The sequence below is a fragment of the Oratosquilla oratoria genome, chromosome 7, assembly GCF_046742065.1.
Source record: "Oratosquilla oratoria isolate Oo_2021 chromosome 7, ASM4674206v1, whole genome shotgun sequence".
Lineage (NCBI taxonomy): Eukaryota > Metazoa > Arthropoda > Malacostraca > Stomatopoda > Squillidae > Oratosquilla > Oratosquilla oratoria.
The window spans coordinates 82,575,410-82,602,865 of record NC_134783.1 but is presented as its reverse complement, the minus strand read 5'-3'; the positions used below and the strand labels follow the sequence as shown (position 1 = coordinate 82,602,865).

Genomic DNA, 27,456 nt, shown 5'->3' with positions numbered 1-27,456 from the left:
ATATGCACCCAGAATGTAACTTTGAATATTATTTGTTACATATAAGTTGGGTTTTACAGGGCCTTGTATAAGTCTAACAATTTGTCTTTCATTATTTATTATTGTAATCCATGTTAATCTTACGTATACCAAAGGCCTATTCCCCCTAACATGGGAGGTAGCCAAAAAAACAAAGGCATAAAATCTGCTCCCACTCATTCCATCTCCAAATATTCCACTCCCATTCAGCCCCTTCCCTCCCTCTTATCTCGGCTGCTCCTGGATGACAGGTCATCCCTGCATCTTGCCCACTGCCCTGGGTCAGAAGTAGTCACAAGACACAGCACATCCACAGCAAGGCTGCTTCATTAAATTGGTGACCCTTCCCCCCCTCATGCAGAAAAAGAAAAGACAGGGAGAAATCCATTTGGGCAGCATCAAATTATGTTTTTGCACATACTCCCTCATCCCCCATCTCCCCATCCACTCCCTTTCATACATCACAGCATCATCCATATCTTCTGTCTTCTCCCATCCTTCCTCAACAGACATTCCCCTCTTTCCCAATGCCCTTTTTACCCCATCCATTTCATCCTTGGTCACCCCCTCATGTTCACTCCTTCTACCTCTACCTTCCACACCTTTTACTAATCTTTTTCACTCATTCTTTCCACATGACCAAACCATCCCAATACTATTTCATCAACCCTATCTCCTAAATCCCTTTCCAGCCCTGTTCTCCACCCTACCTTGTTTCTCACACTATCCAGCCTAGTAACCCCTATCATACTTCTCAGGCACTTCATCTCAAGCTCATTCAAACTCCTCTCTTAATAAGTATTAACTGATATAACTGTAATAGTTTTATTGATGAGGTGAAGTAAAGTAAGAAAATTTTTTCACTGGTTTCCCAATGAAACCACTTTTATTAACAAGAATGATAAACGTTTTTTAAGTGAAATCAAGCATGATACGATATATCTTTAATATGAAATAATTTTACAATAAAACATTACTTAAATTTTTGGACAATTAACAAAGGTTATACAACAGTAGATTCAATTTCTATTTGTTCAAATACTTAAATTACTTTTATTAATTCTTTTTTTCTATTTCCGAGTCATAAAATGTAACATATAAACTTAAATCAAACAATTCTGAGAATATATGACTAGTAAATTAGCTTCAGATTTGTCTGATCCTTCTCCCTGTGCCTACGGCAGCACACAAATGAACTTGTAGTGTGTACCTGCCACACACTCCACAATTATTTCACCCAATGTTACTTATCCATCACTACTCAATACATATTGTTCTCTCAAAATAATGGGTATGGGACGGGTGTATGCTTTGACTTAACCACCTCTACTATGGGGAAAAGGCCTTAGGGAATATATATTTGTATGTATACATGTATGTACACAAAGTACTGTCTTTCCTGTGTTCACTGTAAGCTGGTCTTTCTAATATGTAGTTTTCTACACTTTTTTATGGTGCTCATGAGAGCACAATTGACTACGGTGCAGTAGCTATGATTTTTGTATCTGTGTGTGACATTTGCTCCTTTTTAGAATACATACATATACCAAAGGCTTTTTTCCCCCTTACATATTGCCCACCACACTCAGTTGATAATTAGTTCTGTTAAGCATTATTGTGCAACCCTCTATTACCTAAAAACCATAAGAAATATAGCCACTGTCATGTCTATTATCACATATGTAAAAGAACAATCCAGTAATAATAATTGTTGCCTCAAGGTTGACTAAATGGAAAACCAGCAGCCTCACAGTGACTGACAACAGTCCCAGGCCCTTCCACAGATCTCTTAGGATAGAAAGTTTGGACTATTGTCTGTGTTGTGCTGATGTAGGATTATTTTACTGTTGCCAGCTGAAACTAATGGAAATAGATCAATCACTGGTTGTCAGCTCTATATGTGGAAAGATGTATAAAATACAGTTGAAGATGATGGAGATTGATTTTGGGTCCAGTCCAGAGACTGACTGTTAGTCCCTCAGGACTGAACCTCTTGACTGAAATGAGGGGGTTGATGGGTTTTGAAAATGGGCAACTCCACTATCCACCTTGTAGGACCACCACAAGTAGATATATGTCATTATTTACAACAATTGGTGACCACCTGTGACATAACATGAGACAATGACAGTTCCCAAAAGCAAACCACTGGTCAGCAGCATTACCAGTCTCCACCATTACTATTGTCTTTGTTCATTTAACCAACCTGTGACTAGCACTATGCCTTTGCTGCCACCCATGGAAAATAATGTTATAAATTGTGACAGGTAATTATGTGGGAAGAAGTAAATGGAGTTTGTGGATGATGCACACTACAATCCTTTTGAAAAAATGAGACTGGAATGTTATTAAAAAAATAATAATAAAATAAAATTTATAAACCTATTACACTTACTCTAGCCCTACAATGCACATTTTATTTCATTTCAATCAAACCATGACTTGAAATTTAAATGATCAAACTTTTATATGAACCTTTCTTTTACCTTTCAGCTCAGTAAATCATTAATATCTGAACTACTTAATGGTTTGACATTTAAAGAGGTGGAATTTGGTATCATGGGTGAAACATTCATGGGCATTAGAGTACCAGTGCTGTTAATAGTGGTACCAGGCATAATACCTGATGGATTTATATTGAATCTCTGTTGTTGCATCTGGTTCATACTAATTGGCTTTGGCTGGGAGGGAAGAAGTGTGTCAAAGGCTGATAAGTTAGGCTTTCCTATAGTGGGTTGCGGGAAATTACTTTGCTGAAATTGTGTTTGTTTAATTGCATTCATCCCTCTTTGCTGATATGGAGTCTGTTGTACTGCATTCATTCCCCAATTGTTATTAACTGGTGGTAGAAATGGTGAACTTTGCATTATGCTAGAAGAGGATGTAGTAAGTGGACTAGTTTTACTGATACTTGTCACATCAGTTCTACTAACAGAAAGGGGTCCATTACTGTTGGAGAGATGATTACTTTCAAATTGGGAGAGTGGGGTGGCAAAGGAATTAGTTGAAGACATTGTTGAAGATTGTGGTTTGGTAACAGACACTGCTGGAGGAGGTGGAGCTGGAAGAAGTGGAGGCTGTTTGCGCAAAATCTCACCAACTGCTTGCTCCTTTGCCATTCTGTGAACAAGATTCCTGTATTACTGATAGTACACAAAACATGTTCCCAAAGTTATTCTTAAAATCTAGTTGATATTTATATTTCTAATATTGAATGACTGTACCACACAATATATCCACACAAAAATACATTCACACTCAGATCACAAAACACACTCTTCAAGAATAATCACTAAGCTCCCTATTCCATCACACCTTCCAGACACCAGTCCAACAGGAAAATACCTACCAAGAGAAGCAAGAATGACACTAGTACACTAGTTATCAGGTAACCATCCAACCGTAAATAAGTAGCAGCACAGAATAGGCCTGGTTACAGAGACAAACTGTCCCAGATAAAACCATCACACAGAATACACTTAACACCTCATCTTACAATGCTCCACACTAGTTATACTCAGACAATGCAATATTTCTTCCTTGAATGACTTATAGGTTGTTCTGATAGCTGTTGCTAGTTACCTGGGAGCCATGGGTCTCCTGCAAGAGAGATCTGGGGCATACACCCACCCTACATCCATCCAAAACTTATATTTGCACCCCATGGATGAAGGGTCATCCCAATCCCTGATAAATTACTTGGATGAAAGGAAATGCAACAAAACATAATACTCGTATGTTCACAGCTGGAGTTAGTTTACTTTCCCTACATAATTATGTGGTAACCCTTCCCTCTTCATCCACTTGAAAAAAAAATTAGAGTAGATAAAAAGAATATCCCTTTGGGCTGTATTATCTCCTCATCCATTTACAATCACTCTCCATTCACCCCTATCTTTTGCACTCTCTCTTCCTTTCTCAACAGACATTCCTCTTATGTTCAGTCCCCCTTCACTCTGTCCATCCAATTCATTTTTGGTCTTCCCTGAAGTTCCCTCCATCTAAATATGCTTTCCACATTCTGCTAGTCTTTCTTCATTCATTCTATACATATACCCAAATTGTCTTGGCACTTTAATCTACCTTATCTGCCAGCCCTTTCCACACACCTACTTCACCTCCACATTTCTCACTCTATCCATTCTCATTGTACTTACCATACTCCTTAAACACTTCTTAAACATATTTAGGCTCTTCCTATTTGCCTCCAAATTTCATGTCTGCTCAATACAGTGCCATAGATACAATTACTTGTACAATCTTCTCTTTGCATTCATTCCCAGATACCTATTTCTCAAAGCCATTTCCATTCCCCATTTACTTGCTTCCCTTAGTCTATAATTCACCTTTACCTCCACTCCTTTGTTCCCTGCCACATATAACCCTAAATATTTAAAGCTTACCACCATTGAACTAAAATGTAAAATAATCACTACAATAAAATCTAACACTGGTCCACAGGGCACCCCAATACAGTCCCTTAAGTACTGGCTGCATGCCATTATCCAGTTAATAACCCAGTACCTTAGGAAAATGCATTTTAATGAATCTTAGCTTACTACTTACCTTTGTTTATCTTCTAGAGTAAAACTGGAGGCTAAAACTGGCACTGATGAGGGAGGTGCTGTGTAATTCTGCTGGTCTGCATTGCTCCCAATAGATGGTTTTGTGTACTGATCAAGTCCCATATTGCTGAACATCTTATCAACCTCTGAACTACTCTCTGAAGAGGATCCTGTGGTTCTTTCTTTTGTGACTGATGCGCTTAACTGAAGGCTGTAAATCAATAATACATCTGTAATATGATCTTAATTTCCTTCTAAATACAATAAAATCTACCCATCCCCCTAATTTAACTGAATTCATGTACATACATGACAGTGATGAATGAGGAAAATGGAGGAGAATTAAGGAAAGATGAGGTGAAAGCAGTTATTAAAATGAGGACAGGTTAGCCACCTGAGTTGTTGTTATTGTTGTTGTCATTCCCTAGACTGTCTGTCCGAACAGTCCCGTCTCCCCAAGGAATGCCACAGCTGGAAAAGGGTTTTCCCACAAATCCTTTATAGAGTGTATGTTGTCTTGTTTGCATGCATGATTGTGTATAATGCAAACTTCCATTATGTGTTGAATAGTATGGGGTGAAGTGTTACATCCTGGGCAGTTGTCCACAATGCAGTCATCCAGTCTCTTCTGGTAGCTTAGAAGGGCTGGGTAGTGGCTGCACTGCAGTCTGGTGAGAAGGACTCTGTCCTTTCAAGGGAGAGAGGATTCAGAGGGATGGATATCAGGGGGCCTGGCATGCAGTGATGTGTTGTCTTTTAGTGTGTTAATGGAGCAGTGAGTGATATGATTATGAAGGTTTCCTGTGCAGCGGTGTCTTCATCATGGGACCACCCCTCAACCTCAAGAGTTGGGGGCCAAATTGCAGCAAACATCTCCGGCCACCAGCTCTGCACAGGTAGCACCTATCCCCAGGAGGGGCTTCAGTTGCCTGGGCAAGTACAAGCACCTGATTTGCATGGGTGTCATACAGAGTGTTTAAAAAAAAAGGAGGTACAGTGATGGTGGACTGGAGGAGTGCCTGTATTGTTCCACTTTACAAGGGAAGGGGACAAGTGTGAGTGTAGTAGTTTCAGAGGGATCAGTATGTTGAGTGTAATTGGGAGAGCTTATGGGAGGATTTTGATTGATAGGATTAGGAGAGGATCCATATGAGTTCAGAACAGGTAGGGGTTGTGTGGATCAGATTTTTGTGGTAAGACAGATATGTGAGAAAATCATTAACACAGACTATTATGAGTGACTGTACATTGATTTGAAACACCAATGTAAAATTCCTTCACTCTCTGAAATTCTAACGAAGCTTCTGCAAAAAAGAAAAACCTCATTCAACCCGCGTGAGGAGTGAAAGAAAGTCTACGGCTGTTCTACCAAACTTTCGCAAACATATCTCGACAAAATCAACCCAGTTTCTTCACTTCTAGGCTAAGAATAATCAAAATAAGCAAGATTTGTTGGTTTTACATCATTTTCAGTTGATTTATGCAATAAAAAAAATTATTTTGGCTCAGACGCTATATGGGTTAAAGAAAATGGAGAAAAATGGGAGATAAGCCAGTTGTTGTTTGCTGACAACACTGTGCTTGTAAAAGGATCAGGGGAGGGATTAAGGAAGTTTGTGATGGAGTTTGGGAAAGTGTGTGGGAGAAGGAAGTTGAAGTTAAATGTGGGTAAAAGGTGTTGAGATATACAAGGGGAAAATGTGGCAGCAAATTGGAAGCGAGTATTAAGAGAGACTGGAGGAAGTGGATAGCTTTAGAGACTTGAGTGCAAATGTGGTGGGAAAGGGAGGAGTGGAGGTAGAGGTAGAATGTAAATTGAGAGAAGCAATTAAATGCCTTGGGGGATTAAAAAGTGTAATGAGAAATAGACATATGGAAATGGATGCTAGGAGGAGATTGTATTTTACCTAGTTGTATCTTATGGGAAGGGGAGCTATGCTCGTGGTGTCCATCTTTGTATTTCAGTGTCTAGTTTGCTCTTAAATTCGTGTATGGTTTTTGCACACACTATTGTCTTGTCCAGTTTGTTCCAAGTGTCCATCACTTTGTGTGGAAAATGTTTTTCTTCGGATCTCTTCTATAACTATCCTTTTTTGAGTTTCTTTCCATGTCCTTTGTGTTTCTCTTGTCCCAATTTAGTAAGTCCTCTCTATCCAATATTTCCATACCTTTCATGATTCTATAGATGGTAAGTATGTCACCTCTCTCCTTTGTTCCAATTTAGACAGTCTCTCTTCATATGACACGTTTGAAATTGCTGGGGCCATTTTTGTGGTTGCTCTCTGGATTATATAAATTTTCTTTATATTCTTTTTGGTACTGGGTGACCATAATGTCACAGCATACCCCAGTCAAGGCCTTATTAATGTGACTAATATTTTTTTAATAATTTCTTTGTCCAAATAGGTAAACACCACTTTTATTGATCTCAATAAGTTGTAGGATTCTCTGACAATTTTGTTTATTTGTTTATCAGATGACAAGTCATTTGAGATAATTACTCCCAGGTCTTTTTCAGATCCCATTTTCTTTACCTCCAGTCAGGGCCTTATTAATGTGACTAATATTTCTTTAATCATTTCTTTGTCCAAATAGGTAAATGCCACTTTTATTGATCTTAATAAGTTATAGGATTCTCTGACAATTTTGTTTGTTTATCAGATGACAAGTCATTTGAGATAATTGCTCCCAGGTCTTTTTTAGATCCCATTTTCTTTACCTCCTTAGTTTCATTTGTATATTGTCCTTTTTTACTTTTTCTGAACTCTATTATGCTACAATTCTTAATGTTGAAGTCCACTTCCCACTTCTGACTCCATTTCTAAACCTTGTTCAGGTCTCTCTGTAATGGTTTGCAGTTTGTTTTGGTTTTCACTTTCCTCAACAATTTAGTATCATTTGCAAAGAAGCTCATGTAACATTTCACATCATCATCCATGTCATTCACATAAATGGTGAACATTATTGGAGCCAATACTGATCCTAGTGGAACTCCACTAATCACCTCCTTCCAACCTGAATACTTTTCTTTGAGTAATACTCTCATTTTTCTACCATGCAGGAAATCCTCCATCCAGTTTAGTAGGTTGCCTTGTATCCCTCCTATGTTTTCCTTTTTTTTTTTTTTTTTTTTTTTAATAATAATAATAATAATTTTTCTGTGGTACTTTGTCAAAGGCTTTTTGTAAGTCTAGTAAAGTACAATCAGCCCATCCATCCCTTCTATTATATCAATTAGTTTTGAGTAAAAATAGTTTAAATTTGTGGTACATGATCTTCCCTGTCTGAATCCAAATTGTTTCGGGCTTATTATATTGTTTTCTTCCAGGTGTTTTACCTATCTATTCTTAATAATTTTCTCACAAATTTTGGTTACAGTGCTTATTAGGGAGACTGGTCTGTAATTTGTTGGTTCTTCCTTATTTCCTCCTTTATATATTGGTACAATGTTGGTATTTTTCCAGTCCTTTGGTATTTTTCCTTCTTTGAGTGAGCAACTTATCATGTTGTATATTTTGTCCATTAGTTCTTTGCATTCTTTTAGTATCCAGTTTAGATGTCTAGGAATGCTGCTTACTGGTTGTGTTGTGTCTACATTTTGATATATAAATAGATAGGTTTTGTCAGGGTGGACTGATTGCTGTAGTTTAGTGTATTTACCTAGTTCTTTTACACAGGAAGGGAGCTATGCTCATAGTGACCCATCTTTGTATCTTTCAGCATCAAGTTTTTTCTTAAAATCTTGAATAGTATTTGCACACACTGTTTCTTTATCTAAGTTAGTATTTTCTTTCCTCTTTGGTCTGCTGTTTGTGTGTGTAACCATACTAAGTGGTGTGCATTTATGTCACTGGCTGGTATATGGTTTATTAATATTGCTATCTTGACCCTTCATCCACAAGAAGCTAAGATAAGAGGGTGGTGGATGGGAGTGGAATGGTTGAAAGTGAGTGTGTGCTTTGATTTGGCTATCTCCCTTAATAAATGGGGAAGAAGCCCTTGGTGCATAGATGGAATCTTGAGTTTCACTTCATGGAAAACCTGCAGCCCCACAATGACTGGCAATGGTTCTCAGACCCTCCTATAAATCTCTCTGGAAATAAACTGAATTGTTGGCAGTGTTGTATCAATGTAGGACTGTTTCTGTGCCATTGGCTGAAAGCAGTAGGATGAGAGAAGTAGTCACTGGCTGTTACCTCTCCATATGTGAAAAAATTGAAGAAATATAGTTGAAGATGATAGATATCTTTGGCCCAATCTTGAGAGTAAATGCCAGCCCACCTGCACTGCATAGGGGTTGATAGGTTTTGAAAAAAACTAATAAGATGATTCTTTCTACTGTCCATCTTGCAGGATCACCACAAGCAAGAACCTGTCATTGGTCCCTCTCATTCCTATTTGGGTCATAAATATAAAGAATAATAAAACATAAGACTCACCTATGTTGTTCATCCTTGATAGAATTCAACTGTTCAAGTTTAGCTCTGTGTTCAACTTCAATACGCTCTGTCATATCCTGGAGAAAAAATATCATTATGAACTATTTCCACAAGAGTAATTATTATTTACTATATGAAAGATTGACTACAAGCTCTATGCTATGAATACCTTATGAACTTTGGTGAAACTTCCAAAGACCAGATCACACAAAATTCTTTTATGACTGAAGATCAATAATTTCTGGTAATGAAATGCCAAATCCCTTTTAACCAATGCTATCCCTCCTTTCTGCTACCCCATCCCTATTAGTTTCCCTTTTCATTTTCCTTGTAGCAGGATCAGAGAAGGGATTAAGGAAGTTAGTGACAGAATTTGGGAAGATGTGTGAAAGAAGGAAGTTGAAGATAAATGTGGGTAAAAGTAAGGGTGTATAAGGAGAGAGGACAGCAGCAAATTGGAAGTGAGTATTAAGGGAGAGACTGGAGAAAGTGGATAGCTTTAGATACTTGGGTTGCTGATTAAATGAAGTGGCCTTGCTGTGGATGTGCTATGTCTTACTACATTGCTTCTGACCCAGGGCAATAGGCAAAATGCAGGGATGATACATCATCCAGGAGGAGCCAAGAAAAGAAGGAGGGAGGGGTGGTGAAAGGGAATGAAGTATGTGGGGGATGAAATGGGAGTGGATTTATGCCTTTGAGTTTGGCTAACTCCCTTGCATGGGGGAAAAAGCCACTGGTATATGTATGTACATATTTTCCTTGAACATCATATGTAGGCCTGGAGTCCATATTATTACTATCGATATGTTCCCTGAACATCATTAGAGACATATCAGAAGGGTTGTTAAAGGCTAGCAAGCTCACATTCCCAAAATAATTTGCTAAAATAAAGGCAAGAGGGAACAAGCAAGGGGGTAAATGTGGTAATTTGCCCAACTACAAAAAGGGTTCTCAGTTGTGAAGATTAGTTGTGTGGATGTAAAAATTGATGTAATAAGGCTCTTGTAGATCACATTAACCTCTTCAATACAAGTCAAATTTTTGCAAGTAGTATCATCTGCCTGATGTATGATGATTTGATGATACATCACAATACTCATGTTATAAAATATAAAGTTACAGCTGTATTACTCATTCTCTTTCACTCTGAATATTAATAACTACAGAAAATATGATCAAGCCAGTTCACAGAATGTGGGGTCACTCAGCTAGAACTACATACATATACCAATATCTTTATCCCCCTTACAAGGGAGGTAGCCAAAAACAAAGGCATAAAATCCACTCCCACTCATTCCATCCCCACATACTCCACTCCCATTCACCACCCTCCCTCCCTCTTATTTTGGCTTCTCCTGGATGACTGGTCATCCCTGCATCTCACCCACTCCCTTGGGTCAGAAGCAATGTAGCAAGACCACTTCATTTAATTGGCAACCCCCACTCCCCATCCCCACATGCACAAAAAAAGATGGGGAGAAATCCCTTCAAGCTGCTTCAAAATATCATTCACACATACTCCCTCACCCCACTATTCCACACCCTCCCTTCCATGCATCACAGTATCATCCATACACAACCATTCTCCACTCACCCCTATCTTCTATCTTCTCCCTTCCTTCCTCAACAGACTTTCCCCCCTTTCCCAATGCCCCTTTTACTGCATCCATCCATCTCATCCTTCATCCTTGGTCGACCCCTCATGTTTACTCCTTCCACCTCTGCCTTCCACGCTTGTTTTATTAATCTTTCTTCACTCATTCTTCCCATGTGTCCAAACCATCCCAATACTCTTTCATTAACCCTACCTCCCAACTCCCTTTCCATCCCCACTCTCTTCTCACCTCCTTATTTCTGACTATCCAGCCTAGTAACCCCTACCATACTTCTCAGATATTTCATCTCAACATGTCAACAATTGGCACTCTTGGGGAATACATTAAAAACAAGACATCTCATCAGTGTTACAATATCAGGATACCTTGGATGTGTTGAATGGGAAGGGGGAGTGCTCATAGATGCCTGAGGTAAGCTAATATAGTGAAAATAATGAGTACTGAAAGAAGATGGATGGGAATGAAAACAGGCCAGATGAGACCCAGGTGGCATGAGCAGCATGTTCAACAAGATGAGAAAACAGCTCAGTTTTGTTGTCATTATTGCAGAGAAAACTCAGTTTCCTGGGATCTGGGTGGTGAGTTACTTTCCCACAAACACCACTGCCTCTCTTCTCCCTGGTTATCTTGAGGCTTTGTTCATTGTAGAGATCAAAAACGATATCTATTCTGGCTATGTTCTTCAAGATATTTTGAATGTGGGGCACAAAGACTTGTGTAACATAGCCAGAGAAGGTCTTTGAAGCAACTGGAGTTAGAGAATGCACCACCATAGCACCATCCAGCACAACTGCAGTAACCTGAGGGACTGTGGTCAGAATTAAATAGACCTTCCAGGGGAATGAGCAAGTGAGACCTCTTACATGATCTCATCTCCCCGGACTTTGACAGAGAAGGTGGACATGGCTGGTTCTCAAACCTGAAGAACTCCCCAAGCTTCTCTCTCGAGATTGGCAGGTAATGTACAGCCTGGAGAACAATGCATAGTTGTCCTTCAATGCAGATACCGACTTTTATGTTTTGAAAGACTTTGAGACTTCGAGAACAGCGACAGCTTGTACTTCTTGATAGGCTGTGTAACTGACTTTGTCCGAGTTGTGATGTGTTCAGTTACAAATGTCTCAATGATGCTGTCCCAAGTCATACATATCCTTGAAACTTTCTACAGCTGACTGGCTGATGACAACTTTGCTGTCATTAAATGTCAATATATTGTTGCTGTCCTCTAGAAAAGGACTTCAAAGATCTTCTTTAACCTTCTTGAGAGCAGTTACCTCCTTCACAAAGGAATTCTGAACACTTGGTGTCTGCTCATGGTGTTTGTCATTGGCTGCTTTCTCTGAAGAGTTCTCAAAGTTGTGGATGAATCTGCTGACCTCTGGACAACCAATCATCCAACGTCTTAGTGAGGCAGGATTGTTTATCAAGCTTACAGCCCCACCATTTCCTTTGATCAGAGCATTTTCTTGCTTGTGTGCCTGATCTAGTGCCATTGACCTGTTTTCTGGACTACAAATGTACCTTCAGAGAACTCCAGAAACACAGCAGGATGAGACTGCTGCAGACTTGACATATCGTGGATGTGAACTGGCAACCACCTAACATAGTTGGTGTGATCTGTAGAAAATGCCCAAGGTGTCAGTCTAACTAGTGACTCAATATACTGTTTGAAGTCACCCTCCCGAAGTGATTGTACATACTGAAGAATATCCATCTCCAACTCCAGCACTAAGTTCCAAAACTGGAACTGTGGATGCTCTGCACACATCTTCTTGACCCACTCATGAAAGTCAACAATGTCTTTGTCAGAAGAAATGTTCTGCTTGTAACTTTCATAGGCCTGGCACTGTAGGAGGTAGGGAGTAGCTGCAGCAACAGTGTGGGCATGACGTGTCCTAGTCGGGTGTGTTGCTTTGAGATGCGAGTCAGCAACACCACCAGTATCAACATAAAGTGTACAACATTTAATGGATTTGCACTGGTTATGCACTCCAGCTCATTGATTGATGGTGGGGGCACTTGAGCAAGTTGAGCTCCACTTTGGTTCTGCTGCTGCTTTCCCTACCCAGTCTTGGGATTTTCCACCGATGACTGCTCCTGATGCAGCCTGAACTACACTCACTGCTCAATTTTCAATGATATTTAGTCCAACATTGTAGAACTTACAAAAGAAACAACAACAAAAACATGACTTGTGTTGTACACTTAAATATCTATCTATATATCTATCAACCATGGTTCCCTTTACAAGATGCGGCACATGATTTTTCATTAATTTTGGTCATTAGGGGGCTTTGATTACATTTTTTATTATCAAGTGATAGTTCTTATTAATATTTTAGAAACCTGCCAACTTAAGACCATTGTAAGTTTTTTTTTTTTTTTTTTCCCGTCTGGGGTATTGGCTGCATGTTATTGTGGCAGAGTAGCATGCAGTTGATACTTTAGGATCTATATGGGGAGCCCATAAAGACCAGAGCCACACATCATTTTGTCTGTGATAGAGGCAAACTCTGTTCATAGAGAAATAATGACATTTTTATACTACGACTGTCCCTCCATTATGCTGTTCCCCAACCTCTTGTTACTGTCCTGTACCATTTCTCTGAATATTCATTTCCATTTTTCGCCTACCCTGTGGTGGTGAAAGAGAATTCTACCACCAAGTCTTCTCACTTGAGTCGTATGAGACAAAAAACGGGACAGGGGATGGGATTAGGAGTCCTGCTACCTGTAGCCCCAAAGAGGACATTCCTAAAAAAAGTAAAGGCATAAGAGGGTCAGGGAGTTTTCCAACCAGTAGCCTAAGGTTTGGGTCTTTTAATGTGCGTGGATGTGGTACAGATGAGAGTAAAAGGGAAGAGATAGGCAGTATGTTTGTGAGAAAAAAGATGGATGTGCTGGCTTTGAGTGAAACTAAAATGAAAGGGAAGGGAGAGTGTGAGTTTGGGAGTGTAGCTGGGAGGTACTCAGGAGTGAAGAGGGAACGAGGGAGAGGAGGGGTGGCTATACTAGTAAGTGGAGAGATAAGTAAGCATGTAGTGGAGTGGAAGGAGGTTTCGTCAAGGTTGATGTGGATGAAGGTGAAAATGGGAAGGGAGATGTGGGTTTTTGTAAGTGCATATGGGCCTGGTAGTGAGAAGAGCGTAGAGCAGTGGTTCTAAGCTTTTTCCAGTTCCCGTACCCCTTGATATCTCAGAAAATTTCCTCGTACCCCCCATCCAATACAAATACAATTATATGAAAAGGATGAGTGATACAAACCTTCTTTGCTTTCTCATTGTAAATATACAGTACCATTGCACTGGCTATCATGTCTCGTACCCCCAGGTTTAAGGTTTCGTACCCCAGGTTAAGAACCACTGGTGTAGAGGAAAGGGAGGCTTTTTGGGTAGATAATAATGAATGCATAGAGGGATTAGGGAGAAATGTCAATGTAGTTGAATTGGGAGACCTTAATACTTGGGTAGGAAATGAACCAATAGACGGAATGATGGGGAAGTATGGAGTTCCAGGTAATAATTGTAGTGGAGAATTGATGGTGGAGATGTGTCTTGAAAGAGAGTTGATGATAGCAAATACAGTGTTTAAGAAGAAAGTCAAGCATAAGTACACTTGGGAGAGGGTGGTGGATGGAAAGATGGCAGATAGAGCATTAATGGACTATATAGTGGTGACCAGGAGTATGGTAAGAAGAGTTAAGGATGTACATGTTCCAAGGGGAGAGAGTGGGGGAATACCAGATCATTTTCTGATGGAAGGTAAATTGAGAGTGGAGAATAGGTGGTGAGATAGGAAAAGGGCAAAAGGTAGGAAGGTACTTAGAGTGAACTGCTTAAATGAAAAAGAAAAGGAGAATGAGTATAAGAAGAAGCTGAGAGAGGAGTGGAAGGGAGTGGAGGATAGAGTAGAACTAGGAGTAGAGGAGGAATGGGGATGGTTCAAGGAGGGAGTCATAAGGTGTGCAAAGATGGTGTGTGGAATAAGGAGGACGGGAGGAAATAGAAGGAAGGGTAGCGAGTGGTGGGATGAGGAAGCAAAGAAGGGTGTAGAAGAGAAGAAGCAGGCATTCATAGATTGGCTACAAATTAGGATGAGGGAATCATATGAGAGGTACAAAGTAAAGAGAGGGGAAGTTAAGCATAAGATAAAGGAAGCAAAGAGGAGAGCAGATGTGAAATGGGGTAAGAGTATGACAGAAAATTTTGAAAGTAACAAAAAGATGTTTTGGAAAGAAATTAAAAGAGGAAGAGGAGGCGAATCAAGTAGAGAAGGTGTAAAAGGTGCAGATGGAGAGATGATAATGGAAGAGAATGCAGTGAGAGGAAGGTGGGCAGGATATTTTAGGGAGTTGCACTGTGGGAGGTACTGCAGATATATGGGATAGGAGGAAAGCTGTTAAGAGCAGTCAGGAGTTTTTACGAGAGTAGTAGAGCTTGTGTTAGGATTAGAAATGGAGAGAGTGAATGGTTTGAGGTAAAGGTGGGACTTCGTCAGGGATGTGTTATGTCACCCTGGATGTTCAATCTATACATGGATGGGTTGGTGTGTGAGGTGAATGCAAGGGTAGTGGGTCAGGGGTTGGAGATGGTTAAAGAAAATGGAGAAAAGTAGGAAATAAGCCAGTTGTTGTTTGCTGATGACACTGCTTGTAGCAGGATCAGAGGGATTGAGGAAGTTAGTGACAGAGTTTGAGAAGGTGTGTGAAAGAAGGAAGCTGAAGATAAATGTGGGCAAAAGTAAGGTGATGAGATGTACAAGGGGAGAGAGTGACAGTAGGCTGGAAGTGAGCATTAAGGGTGAGAGACTGGAGGAAGTGGATAGTTTTAGATACTTGGGTGCAAATGTGGCAGGAAAGAGAGGAGTGGGGGTGGAGGTAGAATGTAGATTGAGAGAAGCGAGTAAATGCCTTGGTGGATTAAAAAGTGTAATGAGAAATAGACATCTGGGAATGGGTGCTAAGAGGAGGTTACATAAAGGAGTGATTGTGCCAACAGAACTGTATGGGGCAGAAACATGGAACATAAGAGAGGAGTTTGAATGTGTTTGAGATGAAATGTCTGAGAAGTATGATAGGGGTTACTAGGCTGGATAGAGTTAGAAATGTGGTGGTGAGGCAGAGAACAGGGGTAGAAAGGGAGCTGGGAGATAGGGTTGATGAAAGAGTATTAGGATGGTTTGGACACATGGAAAGAATGAGTGAAGAAAGATTAGTAAAAGAGGTGTGGAAGGCAGAGGTGGAAAGAGTGAATATGAGGGGACGTCCTAGGATGAGATGGATGGATGGGGTAAAAGGGGAATTACAAAAGAGAGGAATGTCTGTAGAGGAAGGACGGGAGAGGACAGAAGATAGGGATGAATGGAGAAGGGTTGTGTATGGATGATGCTGTGATGCATGAGGGGGAGTGGGTGGGGGATGAGGAAGTATGTATGAGAAAAAATTTGACGCAGACCAAAGGGATTTCTCCCTGTCTTCTCCTTTTCTGCATGAGGGGACGGAGAGTGGGGGTCACTGAATTTATGAAGCAGCCTTGCTGTGGATGTGCTGTGTCTTGTGACATTGCTTCTGACCCAGGGCAATGGAAAGGATGCGGGGATGACCTGTCATCCAGGAGGTGCCAAGATAAGAGGGAGGGAGGAGGGTGGAGGGGAGTGGAATATGTAGGGAATGGAATGGGTGGGAGTGGTTTCCATGCTTTTTTCTTTTTGGCTACCCCCCGTGTAAGGGGGAAAAAGCCTTTGGTATATGTAAGTCATTTTTGTGATGTCTGCCACATGGTAAAATGTTAGTTCCTGCTGTGGCCATCAGGGGACTCTGACAGTTTGTCTCCATATCCCAAAATCTTCATCTAGGGTTACTCTTTAAGTTTGCCAAGTTTCATGCTTTTAACCCAAAAATGCACGAAATGGTTCTGGGGCTGGTTTCAGATCCCCCACTATTGATAGAAAGACTTACTAATTTGGGATACGAGAAATACAAAAGGGCATGGAAGAAAACTCAAAAAGGGCAGTTATAGAAAAGACCTGTAAAACAGCTTTCCCCACAAAGTGGTGGATGAATGGAACAAACTGGGCGAAATGATAGTGTGTGCAAAAACCATACATGAATTTAGGGGGGGACTGAACTCCTTAACAAAAAAAAAAATCATATAAAAAAAGTTTACGGCCTCTCAACTTGAAACTTTTAGGTTTTGTTTAAAATATAAATAGAAATATATTGTGAACCCAAGAACTTCCTATGTCTTGATGTTATAAAGTTATGACGTCATAACCTTTTTTCTTTTTACGTAATCAAATACATATGTTGTATTTTTTGTACTACAGTTCTGCTTTTTCATGGTAATACTTATAGATCCTATAAACACTTTCACATCTGCTCTTTTAAAAATTTGCTATACGACATGAGATATAGGTGCCGTAAGTATGGTCACTTACGTCATCCCTTTTTTCCGCGTTTTTTTTCCACTTGATGGAGCCCGTCGCTCTGTTTTTTAAGATATCAGAAAAATCAGGCGTGGAAATAAAGATATACCTATTATACCGTGCGCGGACAATTGCCACTGGGAAAATTGCCACTGGGTAAATTGCCACCGGGAATATTGCCACTGGGAAAATTGCCCACGTAGGAATATTGCTACCCGGAATATTGCCACTATGAAATATACAGACAGACGCTACAACCTTATTTACTTATGTCCCAAACTTTTATTATCTGTTTGTCACTCAAGATTTCCCTTTTTATTACGGTTTTGAAAACTGTTTACCTCTTAAAGTTGTTAGATAGTTTTTCCAACAATTGTTATTTAGGAAATTGCTAATTACCAATTTAGGTAACAACTGACTTTTTGTATAGGTTAAACGAGTTGACAACGTTCAAATATTCAACTAACAATTTAGTATTTCTGCTAACTTCAGCCCATAATGGTGTCGATCATTAAGAGTGAACGTGGAAATAATATGCTCGTTGATGAGCAACAATTTATGTATCATAAGCATGGGACAAACAAGGACAGTACAGTCATATACTGGGTGTGTAGCCAACAGAAAAAGAGACACTGCAAGGCTAGACTGCATACAGTTTCCGATCAGTTTCTGGAATGTCTATAGCCGTGTTGTAAATTCTTTACCACGAACAAATAACAACGCGGAGGCATTTCATAATGCGCTTAATAAATCAGTTAGTAACCCCCACCCCAGTATCTGGAGACTAATTGACGCATTCAAAGATGAGGAATGCTTAGCAAAAGCTAAGAGAATTCATTTTGAGCGCAGTGATTCACTTCCAGACAAGAAAAAGTATAAAGATTTAAATGCCAGAATAAAGAACATCGTCTTAAACTACAGCACTTATGATGATAAAATAAGATATCTACGTTCCATTGCTTATAACATGCATGTTTTTTAATAAACCAATTTTGTTCTCTCTTATGTATTCTTTATGATCTAAATTTTTAAAATACTTGTTGTAATAAAATCGTGTTTTTATTTGTTTTTTCTTTTTTCCTCTATATTTTTTCAAGTCACTTTTATTAAAGAAATATATCTAGCAATATCAATAGGTAAACAGTTTTTAAAACTAAAATAAAAAGGTTAAAAATCTTAAGTGATAAACTGATAGTAAAAGTCTCGAATATAAGTAAATAAAAAAATCACAGTGGCAATATTCCGGGTAGCAATATTCCTACGTGGGCAATTTTCCCAGTGGCAATATTCCCGGTGGCAATTTACCCAGTGGCAATTTTCCCAGTGGCAATATTCCTAGCGCCCTATTATACACTACCAGAAGCATATTCAGGCTGCTACAATTGATTTAAAAAATTTGGCATATTTTTAATTGCAAATATTTGTGGTTTTGAGATATGAGCATTTAAAGTTTTCAGCAGGAGGTGCTAAGATAAGAGGGAGGGTGGAGGGGTGTGGAGTGTATTCAGGGATGGAATGGGTGGGAGTGATTTTATGCCTTTTTCTTTTTGGCTACCCCCCTTGTAAGGGGGAAAAAGCCTTGGTATATGTATGTATGTATATCTCTGTTACTTACTGTGCGATTTTTATTATATTCACACAATTATATAATGTATATTGAATAAGTTGACAATAAAAATTTTCATATATATACATATCTACTATATATATTACATTAAAATGTGTTTGTTACTCGCCAAGCAATCCTTTTCATAATTGAAATTTTGTGCTTTTACCAGTTTAAAACCTCACTGCTGGGGTGTCATCACTTTGTAAAATCATTGCAGAATAGTTTATTTTTACCAGCAATGAGTGCCTTCTCTATGCTCAATGACAAAGCTGACTAAACATGTTTGATTATCCTACACAAGCACGATCCCAGCCCCATATGTTTCTCCTTCACCAGCTATTTTCTCTTTCTCCTCCTGAATTTCCTTTATCTTCTCTTCATCTAGAAGAAAGCACTTTGTCAGCTGTGTTGTCAGGTGTGGTGGTATTTGGTGGTGGAAATGGTGTTGGCAGTGGAGGTGGTGGTATTTGGTGGTGGAGATGGTGTTGGCAGTGGAGGTGGGGTGGTGACGCGCAAGGCGGTGATGTCCCTCCTCCAAGCCTCTCACACCTTGCCCTCCTTCTAGCACTTTCATTCCACTTTTGGCTCAATTTTTTCATCTTTTCTTTGGTTTTCCTCTTCATCGTGATGCAGTTGATGATTGGACATCTGGTAAGTGTAGTAATGTCCAGGAAATAAGGCAAACAGCGGCACAGGAACACAATATCGCCACAGTCAGTGAGGTGTTTATGCATCAATCTACTCTGATCTTTGATGGGTAACTTAGGCTTGAAGCGTGATGTGCACACCACACAGAAGAGGAAGTCACGCTGATGCCAGGCATACAAAAATATAGCTGTTTCATGGAATTAGACAACCGAAAACAAGACATATTTATAGATATTTAGGTTATTTAATGATTGCTGGAGAGAGGGTAGAGTGCCGGAGGACTGGAGGAGTGCCTGTATAGTTCCACTTTACAAGGGAAAAGGGGACAAGTGTGAATGTAGTAGTTTCAGAGGGATTAGCTTGTTAAGTGTAGTTGGGAAGGCTTATGGGAGGATCTTGATTGAGAGGATTAGGAGAGGAACAGAAGGAGTAACTGGTGAGGAACAGTGTGGATTTAGGACAGGTAGAGGTTGTGTAGATCAGATCTTTGTGGTAAGACATATGTGAGAAAGCTATAGGAAAGGGGAAGGATATTTTTTGGACTTTTATGGATCTGGAAAAGGCTTACGATAGGGTAGACAGAAAGGCACTGTGGGAGGTTATGCAGATATATGGGATAGGAGGAAAACTTCTAGGAGCTGTCAAGAGCTTTTATGAGAGTAGTAGAGCATGTGTCAGGATTAGAAATGGAGAGAGTGAGTGGTTTGAGTTAAAGGTGGGACTTCGTCAAGGATGTGTTATGTCGCCCTGGCTGTTCAACTTATACATGGATGGGGTAGTGCGAGAGGTAAATGCAAGGGTGGTGGGGCAGGGATTGGAGATGGTTAAAGAAAATGGAGAAAAGTGGGAGGTGAGCCAGCTGTTGTTTGCGGACGACACTGCGCTTGTGGCAGGATCGGAGGAGGGATTGAGGAAGTTGGTGACAGAGTTTGGGAGAGTATGTGATAGAAGAAAGCTAAAGATAAATGTGGGTAAAAGTAAGGTGATGAGATGTACAAGGGGTGAAAGTGGCAGTCGACTGGAAGTGAGCATTAAGGGAGAGCGACTGGAGGAAGTGGATAGTTTTAGATACTTGGGTGCAAATGTGGCAGGAAAAGGTGGAGTGAAGGTGGAGGTAGAATGTAGATTGAGAGAAGCGAGTAAATGCCTTGGTGGATTGAAGAGTGTAATGGGGAATAGACATTTGGGACTGGATGCTAAGAGGAGACTATATGAAGGAGTGATTGTGCCAACAGCACTGTATGGGGAAGGAACATGGAACATAAAAGAGGAAGAGAGAAGGAGTTTGAATGTGTTTGAGATGAGGTGTCTGAGAAGTATGATGGGGGTTACTAGGCTAGAGTGAGAAATGAGGAGGTGAGGAGAACAGGGGTGGAAAGGGAGTTGGGAGATAGGGTTGATGAAAGAATATTAGTATGGTTTGGACACATGGAAAGAATGAGTGAAGAAAGACTAGTAAAAGAGGTATGGAAGGCAGATGTGGAGGGAGTGAATATGAGGGGACATCCTAGGATGAGGTGGATGGATGGGGTGAAGGGGGCTTTGGGGAAGAGGGGAATGTCTGTTGAGGAAGGACGGGAGAGGACAGAAGACAGGGGTGAATGGAGAAGGGTTGTATATGGATGATGTTGTGATGCATGAGGTGGAATGGGTGGGGGGATGAGGGGTGAGGTAGTATGTATGAGAAAAATTTTGACACAGCCCGAAGGGATTTCTCCCCATCTTCTCCTTTTATGCATGGGGGGACGGAGAGGTGGGGTCGCTGATTTAATGAAGAGGCCTTGCTGTGGATGTGCTGTGTCTTGCGACACTGCTTCTGACCCAGGGCAGTGGACAAGGTGCAGGGATGACCCGTCATCCATGAGGTGCTAAGATAAGAGGGAGGGTGGAGGGGTGTGAAGTGTATTCGGGGATGAAATGGGTGGGAGTGATTTTATGCCTTTTCCTTTTTGGCTACCTCCCTTGTAAGGGGGAAAAAGCCTTGGTACATGTATGTATGTATGTATGTAGGGCCTATTCTTGCGTGAGCCATTTAAATTGACATGCCTTCCGGGCCATTTAAACTCCCTCCATTACACTAGGAAGGAAAAAGTCATTCATATTTTGCTTTTAGGATGTTAAGATTATTCAAATATGCCCATATCTAAAATTCAATTTTTGGATGAAAATTTCATGATTCTAGGTGTTCAGTCCCTCTTAAGAACAATTTAGGTACTACAAGATACAGAGATGGGACACCACAAGTGTAGCTCCCCTTCCCATAAGATAATAAATGTATTTAAACTCTTCCTCTATTATGTTCCATGTTTCTGCCCCATACAGTACTGTTGGCACAATCACTCCTTCATACAATCTCCTCTTAGCATCCATTCCTAAATGTCTATTTCTCATCACACTTTTTAATACATCAAGGCATTTACTTGCTTTTCTCAATCTACATTCTACCTCCACCTCCACCACACTCGCACCCAAGCATCTAAAGCAATCTGCTTCCTCCAGTCTCTCTCCCTTAATACTCACTTCCAGTTTGCTGCCACATGCTCCCCTTATACATCTCATCACCTTTCTTTTACCCACATTTATCTTCAACTTCATTTCTTTCACACACCTTCCCAAACTGTCACTAGCTTCCTTAATCCCTCCTGTGATCCTGTCACAAGTGCAATGTCATCAGCAAACAACAACTGGATTATCTCCCATCTCAGCTACAACTACAGAATAAATATAATCAAGATGCCAATGCCAGCATCCTCATATAACTCGCGCCTCATGACGCCTGTGGGCATCACTGTATGGAAGGGGTTAACACATAGATGGCAATATTTTTTTTCATATGATTCTTCTGGCTACTGTCAGGCAATTTTATTTGGCCTAGTGAAAACACCTACCACTTAAAAGTAATAAAAATTCTTATACATTTTTAAGGCTGCTGCCAAACAATTATATTCATACACTTCTATCCCTATTATGGCACCTACCTTTCCATATGCTATTTGTTTAGTGGATTTCTTTATTTCAAGCCCATCCTATTACCTTAAAATTGATCTTTTGAGAGTTTTTACAGCTTAAAATAACATACAAAATAAACTCACCTTGATCAAACTCATAATGCCAGCATGTTGAGCAAGGGTGAGGGAACTCTCAATACTTAAAGGAAAGAGGAAAGGCAGCACTTTGGTGGCCAACACTTCCTTTGATATTCCAAGCTTCTTGTGAGTCAGGGAAACCTTATAGATACCTAAAAGTAAAGAAGAATTACTGGTATATACATAATTTTGAATAAATAGAAAATATAATTCATAACTTTTTATATAAATAGTTATTCATTTTGAAGATGCAGCTTTCCTTTTTCATGCATACCAAGTCACAGCATCCTTCCTCCATCTAATTCACACCCAGCCAACAGGAGACAACATGAACTCATCACTAGCTAATCTACTTTGCCTCAGGCTACTGTACTGTTTTGTATTTTATTGCTGACAATTCACTTGCACTTCTATCCTTCAAGACCGTGCTATGCTGAGATTAAAGATCAATCAATCAATCCCTTGCCCCAAGTCTCTCTTGCAAGAGATGCATGACTCCCATGTAACTGGCAACTGCCACAGGATCTGCCCAAGTCAATACAGGAAGAAATATTGTATTGTCTGTGTGGGGCAGTATGAGTGGTGTTCAATGTCCTCTGTGAGATGATTGCATCTGGGTCAGTTTGCTTCTGTAGACAGGCCTATTCTGTGCTGGTACTGTCTTAGTGCTAGATGGTGATCTCAACACAAGTGTGCCAATGCAGTTCAAGTTCTCTTGCGAGGGCTTTATTCGTGGGGCTGATGTCTGAGGAAGGGGTGGGCATTTGATTTTGTAATCAGTGAATGAGGGTAGTGTGGACTATGATGTTAGTTTTGTTTCCAGGATTTGAGCTATGCATATGTTGTGTTTGTGTAGGAACTGAAGCAGTAAGTGTCTATGATTTTGCTTAAGCTTATTTATAATACAGGTGCCTTAGAGCTGCACTACTAGGTGGAGGTGAAGGGGTTGAATTGGCTTGTATCACAGTATCACAGTGAGTTCACTGATCACAGAGGCAGTGAACACTATGTGATGACAAGAAACAAAAGATATCTACACAAGTGAGAGACTCTAATACAGAGGCTACACCTTGACTTACTACCAAAAAATACACCCTAACCACATTCAAATGCCTACTTTCTTATTTGAGGTGATTGTCATGGCTCAACAATTTTAATTACTTTAAACTTTTGTTTTGTAGGTTTAATTAAGCTGGAACATCCAAGGTTATTTCATCCAACTACATTCTGAAACTGCTGACATCTTAATCATATTATTGTTCAGTTACATAATATATTTGGTTTAAATTCCTTGTCTAGAAAAAAATTATTCATGTATCTAAGAACATTTACTACTTAGCTCAGAAAACAAGATCAATCAATCAATCCACTGCCCTAGGTCTCTCTTATAGGAGAACCACACCTCAAAGATAAATGACAGTAGCCACTGGGCAGGCCTACAGGCCACTCAAGGAAGAAATATTGTGTTGTTATCTTGTTATTGTTAGTGTGGGGCAGTGTAAGATAATGTGCTTCATGTCCTCTGTGTGATAGTTGCATCTATGACAGTTTGATTCTGTGTTGGCACAGTCTTAGAGCTGGATGGTGTCCTGAACATTGCATGTGAGTGTAGTTCTTGTTTCCCTGCCAGTGAAGAAAGGAAGAGGACCAGAAGAAAACATCTTACTGAGTTTGACATTGCCTTTCTGCAAATGGACACTATAACCCCACCTCCAAAAGGAAATGTGGCCCAGATGAATCAGTACCTGGTTTCCAGATCAGACCCAGAAATTCAGAAAACAAGATAATATTCAAAGCAATATTAATTTTCCTTTGCATTTTTATCCCTGTCTGGAATATTGGCTGCATGTTATTGTGGGGTTACAAGCTGCTCAGTGGTATGCAGCTGATACTTTAGGGTCCATATGAAGTGCCCTTACAGACCAGAGCCACACATCATTTTGTCTGTGATACAGAAAATCTCTATTCATAGTGATTCATGCTTTTTTTTTTTTCTTTGCATTTTTATCCCCATCTGAGGGTATTGGCTACATGTTATTGGGGGGTTAAAAGTTGCTCAGTGGCAGGCAGCTGATATTTTAGTGTCTGTATGGGGTGCCCCTACAGACTAGAGTGACACATCATTTTGTCTGTGATAGAGGAAATCTCTATTCATAGAGAAATGATGCTATGCTATTATACTGTGATTGTTCCTCCATTATGTTGTTCTCCCACTCTTAAAATTGTCCTGTACCACTTCTCTGAATATTCATTTCCTTTTTCACCAAACCCAGTGATGGGAGAGAAAGAATACTGCCATCAAGTGTTCCCAATTGAGTTGTAAAAGGCGACAAAAACGGGACAGGGATAGGACTAAGTATTGTACTCTCTGTAGCCCCAAAGGGAACATTCCTTAAAAAAAGCATACATAAGAGGGTCTGGGAGGAGTTTTCCAACCAGAAATCTAAGGTTTGGGTCTTTTAATGTGTGTGGATGTGGTACAGATAAGAGTAAAAGGGAAGAGATAGGCAGTATATTTGTGAGAATATACTGCCTATCAGGAGTGAAGAGAGGATGAGGGAGAGAAAAGGGTTGCTATACTGGTAAGTGAAGAGATGTGGTGGAGGGGAAGGAGGTTTCTTCAAGGTTAATGTGGATGACGGTGAAACTGGGAAGGAAGATGTGGGTTTTTGTAAATGCATATGGGCCAGGTAGTGAGAAGAGTGAAGAGGAAAGGTTAGCTTTTTGGATAGATTTAAATGAGTGCACAGAGGGTTTAGGGAGAAATGTCAATGTATTGGGAGATCTAAATGCTAGGGTATCAGATGAACCAATAGATAGAGTGGTTAGGAAGTGTGGAGTTCCAGTAAAAAATTGTAGTGGAGAGATGATGATGTGTCTACAGAGTTGATGATAGCAAATACAGTGTTCAGGAAGAAAGTCAAGCATAAGTACACATGGTAAAGGATGGTGGATGGAAGGGTGGTAGAAAGGGCTTTAATGGATGATATAGTGGTAACCAGGAGAAGAGTAGGAAGAGCTTTGGATGTGCACGTTCTAAAGGGGAATATCAGATCATTTTTTGGAAGGTAAGCTGAGAATGGAAGATAAATGGAGGAGGAAAAGGACAGAAGGTAGGGATGTACTTAAAGTAAACTGCTTAAATGAAAAGGAGTAAAAGAAGAAACAGAGAGGAGTGGGAGGAAGTGAAGGATAGAGTAGAACTAGGGGTGGAGGAGGAATGGGGATGTTTCAAGGAGTCACAAGGTATTCAAAGATGGTGTGTGGAATAAGGAGGATGGGAGGAAATATAAGAAAGGGTAGTGAATGGTGGGATGATGAAGCAAAGAAGGTTGTAGAAGAGAAGAAATGAGCATTCACAGATTGGTTACAAAATAGGATGAAAGAATCATATGAGAGGTACAAAGAAAAGAGAAGTAAAGCACAAGTTAAGGGAGGCAAAGAGAAGAGCAGATGTGAAATGGGGTAAGAGAATGACAAAAAAAAATTGAAAATAAGAAAAGATGTTTTGGAAAGAAATTAAGAGAGGAAGAGGGGTGAATCATGTAGAGAAGAAAAGGTAAAAAGTGCAGAAGAGGTGACAATGGAAGAGACAGCAGTAAAAGGAAGATGGGCAGAGTATTTTAGGGAGTTGCTAAATGTGGAGGAGGACTGGAAGGGGAAAGGTAGTCGCAGTGGGAAGCATTTAGAAAATGACAGTAATGAATGAAGAAAATGGAGGAAAAATAAAGATGAGCTGAAAGCAGTTATTAAAATGATGAGAGCAGGTAAGGCACCTGGGTTAGATAGGTGTCATACAGTATCTAAAAAAGGGAGATACAGTAGTGGTGGACTGGCTGAGGAGGTTGTTTAATGTTTGTCTAAAAGAGGGTAGACTGTTGGAGGAGTGCCTGTATAATTCCACTTTAAAAGGGAAAAGAGGACAAGTGTGTGTAGTAGTTTCAGAGGGAAGAGTTTGTTGAGTGTACAGTAGTTGGGAAGGTTTATGGGGGGGGGTTGAATAATAGGATTAGGAGAGGAACAAAGGGAGTAATTGGTGAGGAACAGTATGGGTTCAGGACAGGTAGGGGTTGTGTGGATCAGACTTTTGTGGTAAAGCAGATATGTGAGAAAGCTTTAGGAAAAGTTAAAGACTGTTTTGGGCCTTTATGGATTTTGGAAAAGGCTTATGACAGGGTAGACAGGAAGGCACTGCGGGAGGTACTGCAGATATATGGGATAGGAGGAAAGATGTTAAGAACAGTCAAGAATTTTTACAAGAGTAGTAGAGCAATGTACAGGGCAGAAACATGGAACATGAGAGAGGAAGAGAGGAGGAGTTTGAATGTGTTTGAGATGAAATGTCTGAGAAGTATGATAGGGGTTACTAGGCTAGATAGAGTGAGAAATGAGGAGGTTAGGAGGAGAACAGGGGTGAAAAGGGAGCTGGGAGATAGGGTTGATGAAGGAGTATTAGGATGGTTTGGACACATGGAAAGAATAAGTGAAGAAAGATTAGTAAAAGAAGTGTGGAAGGCGGAGGTGGAAGGAGTGAATATGAGGGGGCGTCCTAGGATGAGATGGATGGACGAGGTGAAAGGAGCTTTACAAAAGAGAGGAATGTCTGTGGAGGAAGGACGGGAGAGGACAGAAGATAGGGGTGAATGGAGAAGGGTTGTGTAGAGCTAAGGCTGTGATGCATGAGGGGGAGTGGGTGGGGGATGGGGGGGTGAGGAAGTATGTATGGAAAAAATTTGACGCAGCCCAAAGGGATTTCTCCCTGTCTTCTCCTTTTCTGCATGAGGGGACGGAGGAGGGGGGGGGGGGGGGTCACCGAATTTATGAAGCGGCCTTGCTGTGGATGTGCTGTCTTGCGACACTGCTTCTGACCCAGGGCAGTGGACAGGATGCAGGGATGACCCGTCATCCAGGAGGTGCCAAGATAGGAGGGAGGGAGGAGGGTGGAGGGGAGTGGAATCATATGGAAAATGAAATGGGTGGGAGTGATTTCTATGCATTTTTCTTTTTGGCTACCCCCCATGTAAGGGGGAAAAAGCCTTTGGTATATGT

General features: G+C 40.4%; 1 protein-coding gene across 3 annotated transcripts in view; it reads right to left on the bottom strand.

Moving 5' to 3' along the window:
• Window positions 1-901: 901 nt before the first annotated feature.
• Window positions 902-27,456, bottom strand: part of LOC143027236 (SCY1-like protein 2) — an 84,307-nt gene continuing 57,752 nt past the window's right edge. Inside the window, exons 13-16 of one of the 3 annotated variants that reach the window (XM_076188466.1) lie at window positions 22,414-22,559; window positions 9,023-9,099; window positions 4,585-4,794; window positions 902-3,138 (exon numbers count right to left, since the gene is read on the bottom strand). In XM_076188466.1, the coding sequence (XP_076044581.1) occupies window positions 2,508-3,138; window positions 4,585-4,794; window positions 9,023-9,099; window positions 22,414-22,559 (1,064 nt within the window). In that variant the 3' untranslated portion in view covers window positions 902-2,507. The remainder of the gene's footprint in view (window positions 3,139-4,584; window positions 4,795-9,022; window positions 9,100-22,413; window positions 22,560-27,456) is intronic. The other 2 variants (XM_076188467.1, XM_076188469.1) reach the window with 2 other exon arrangements.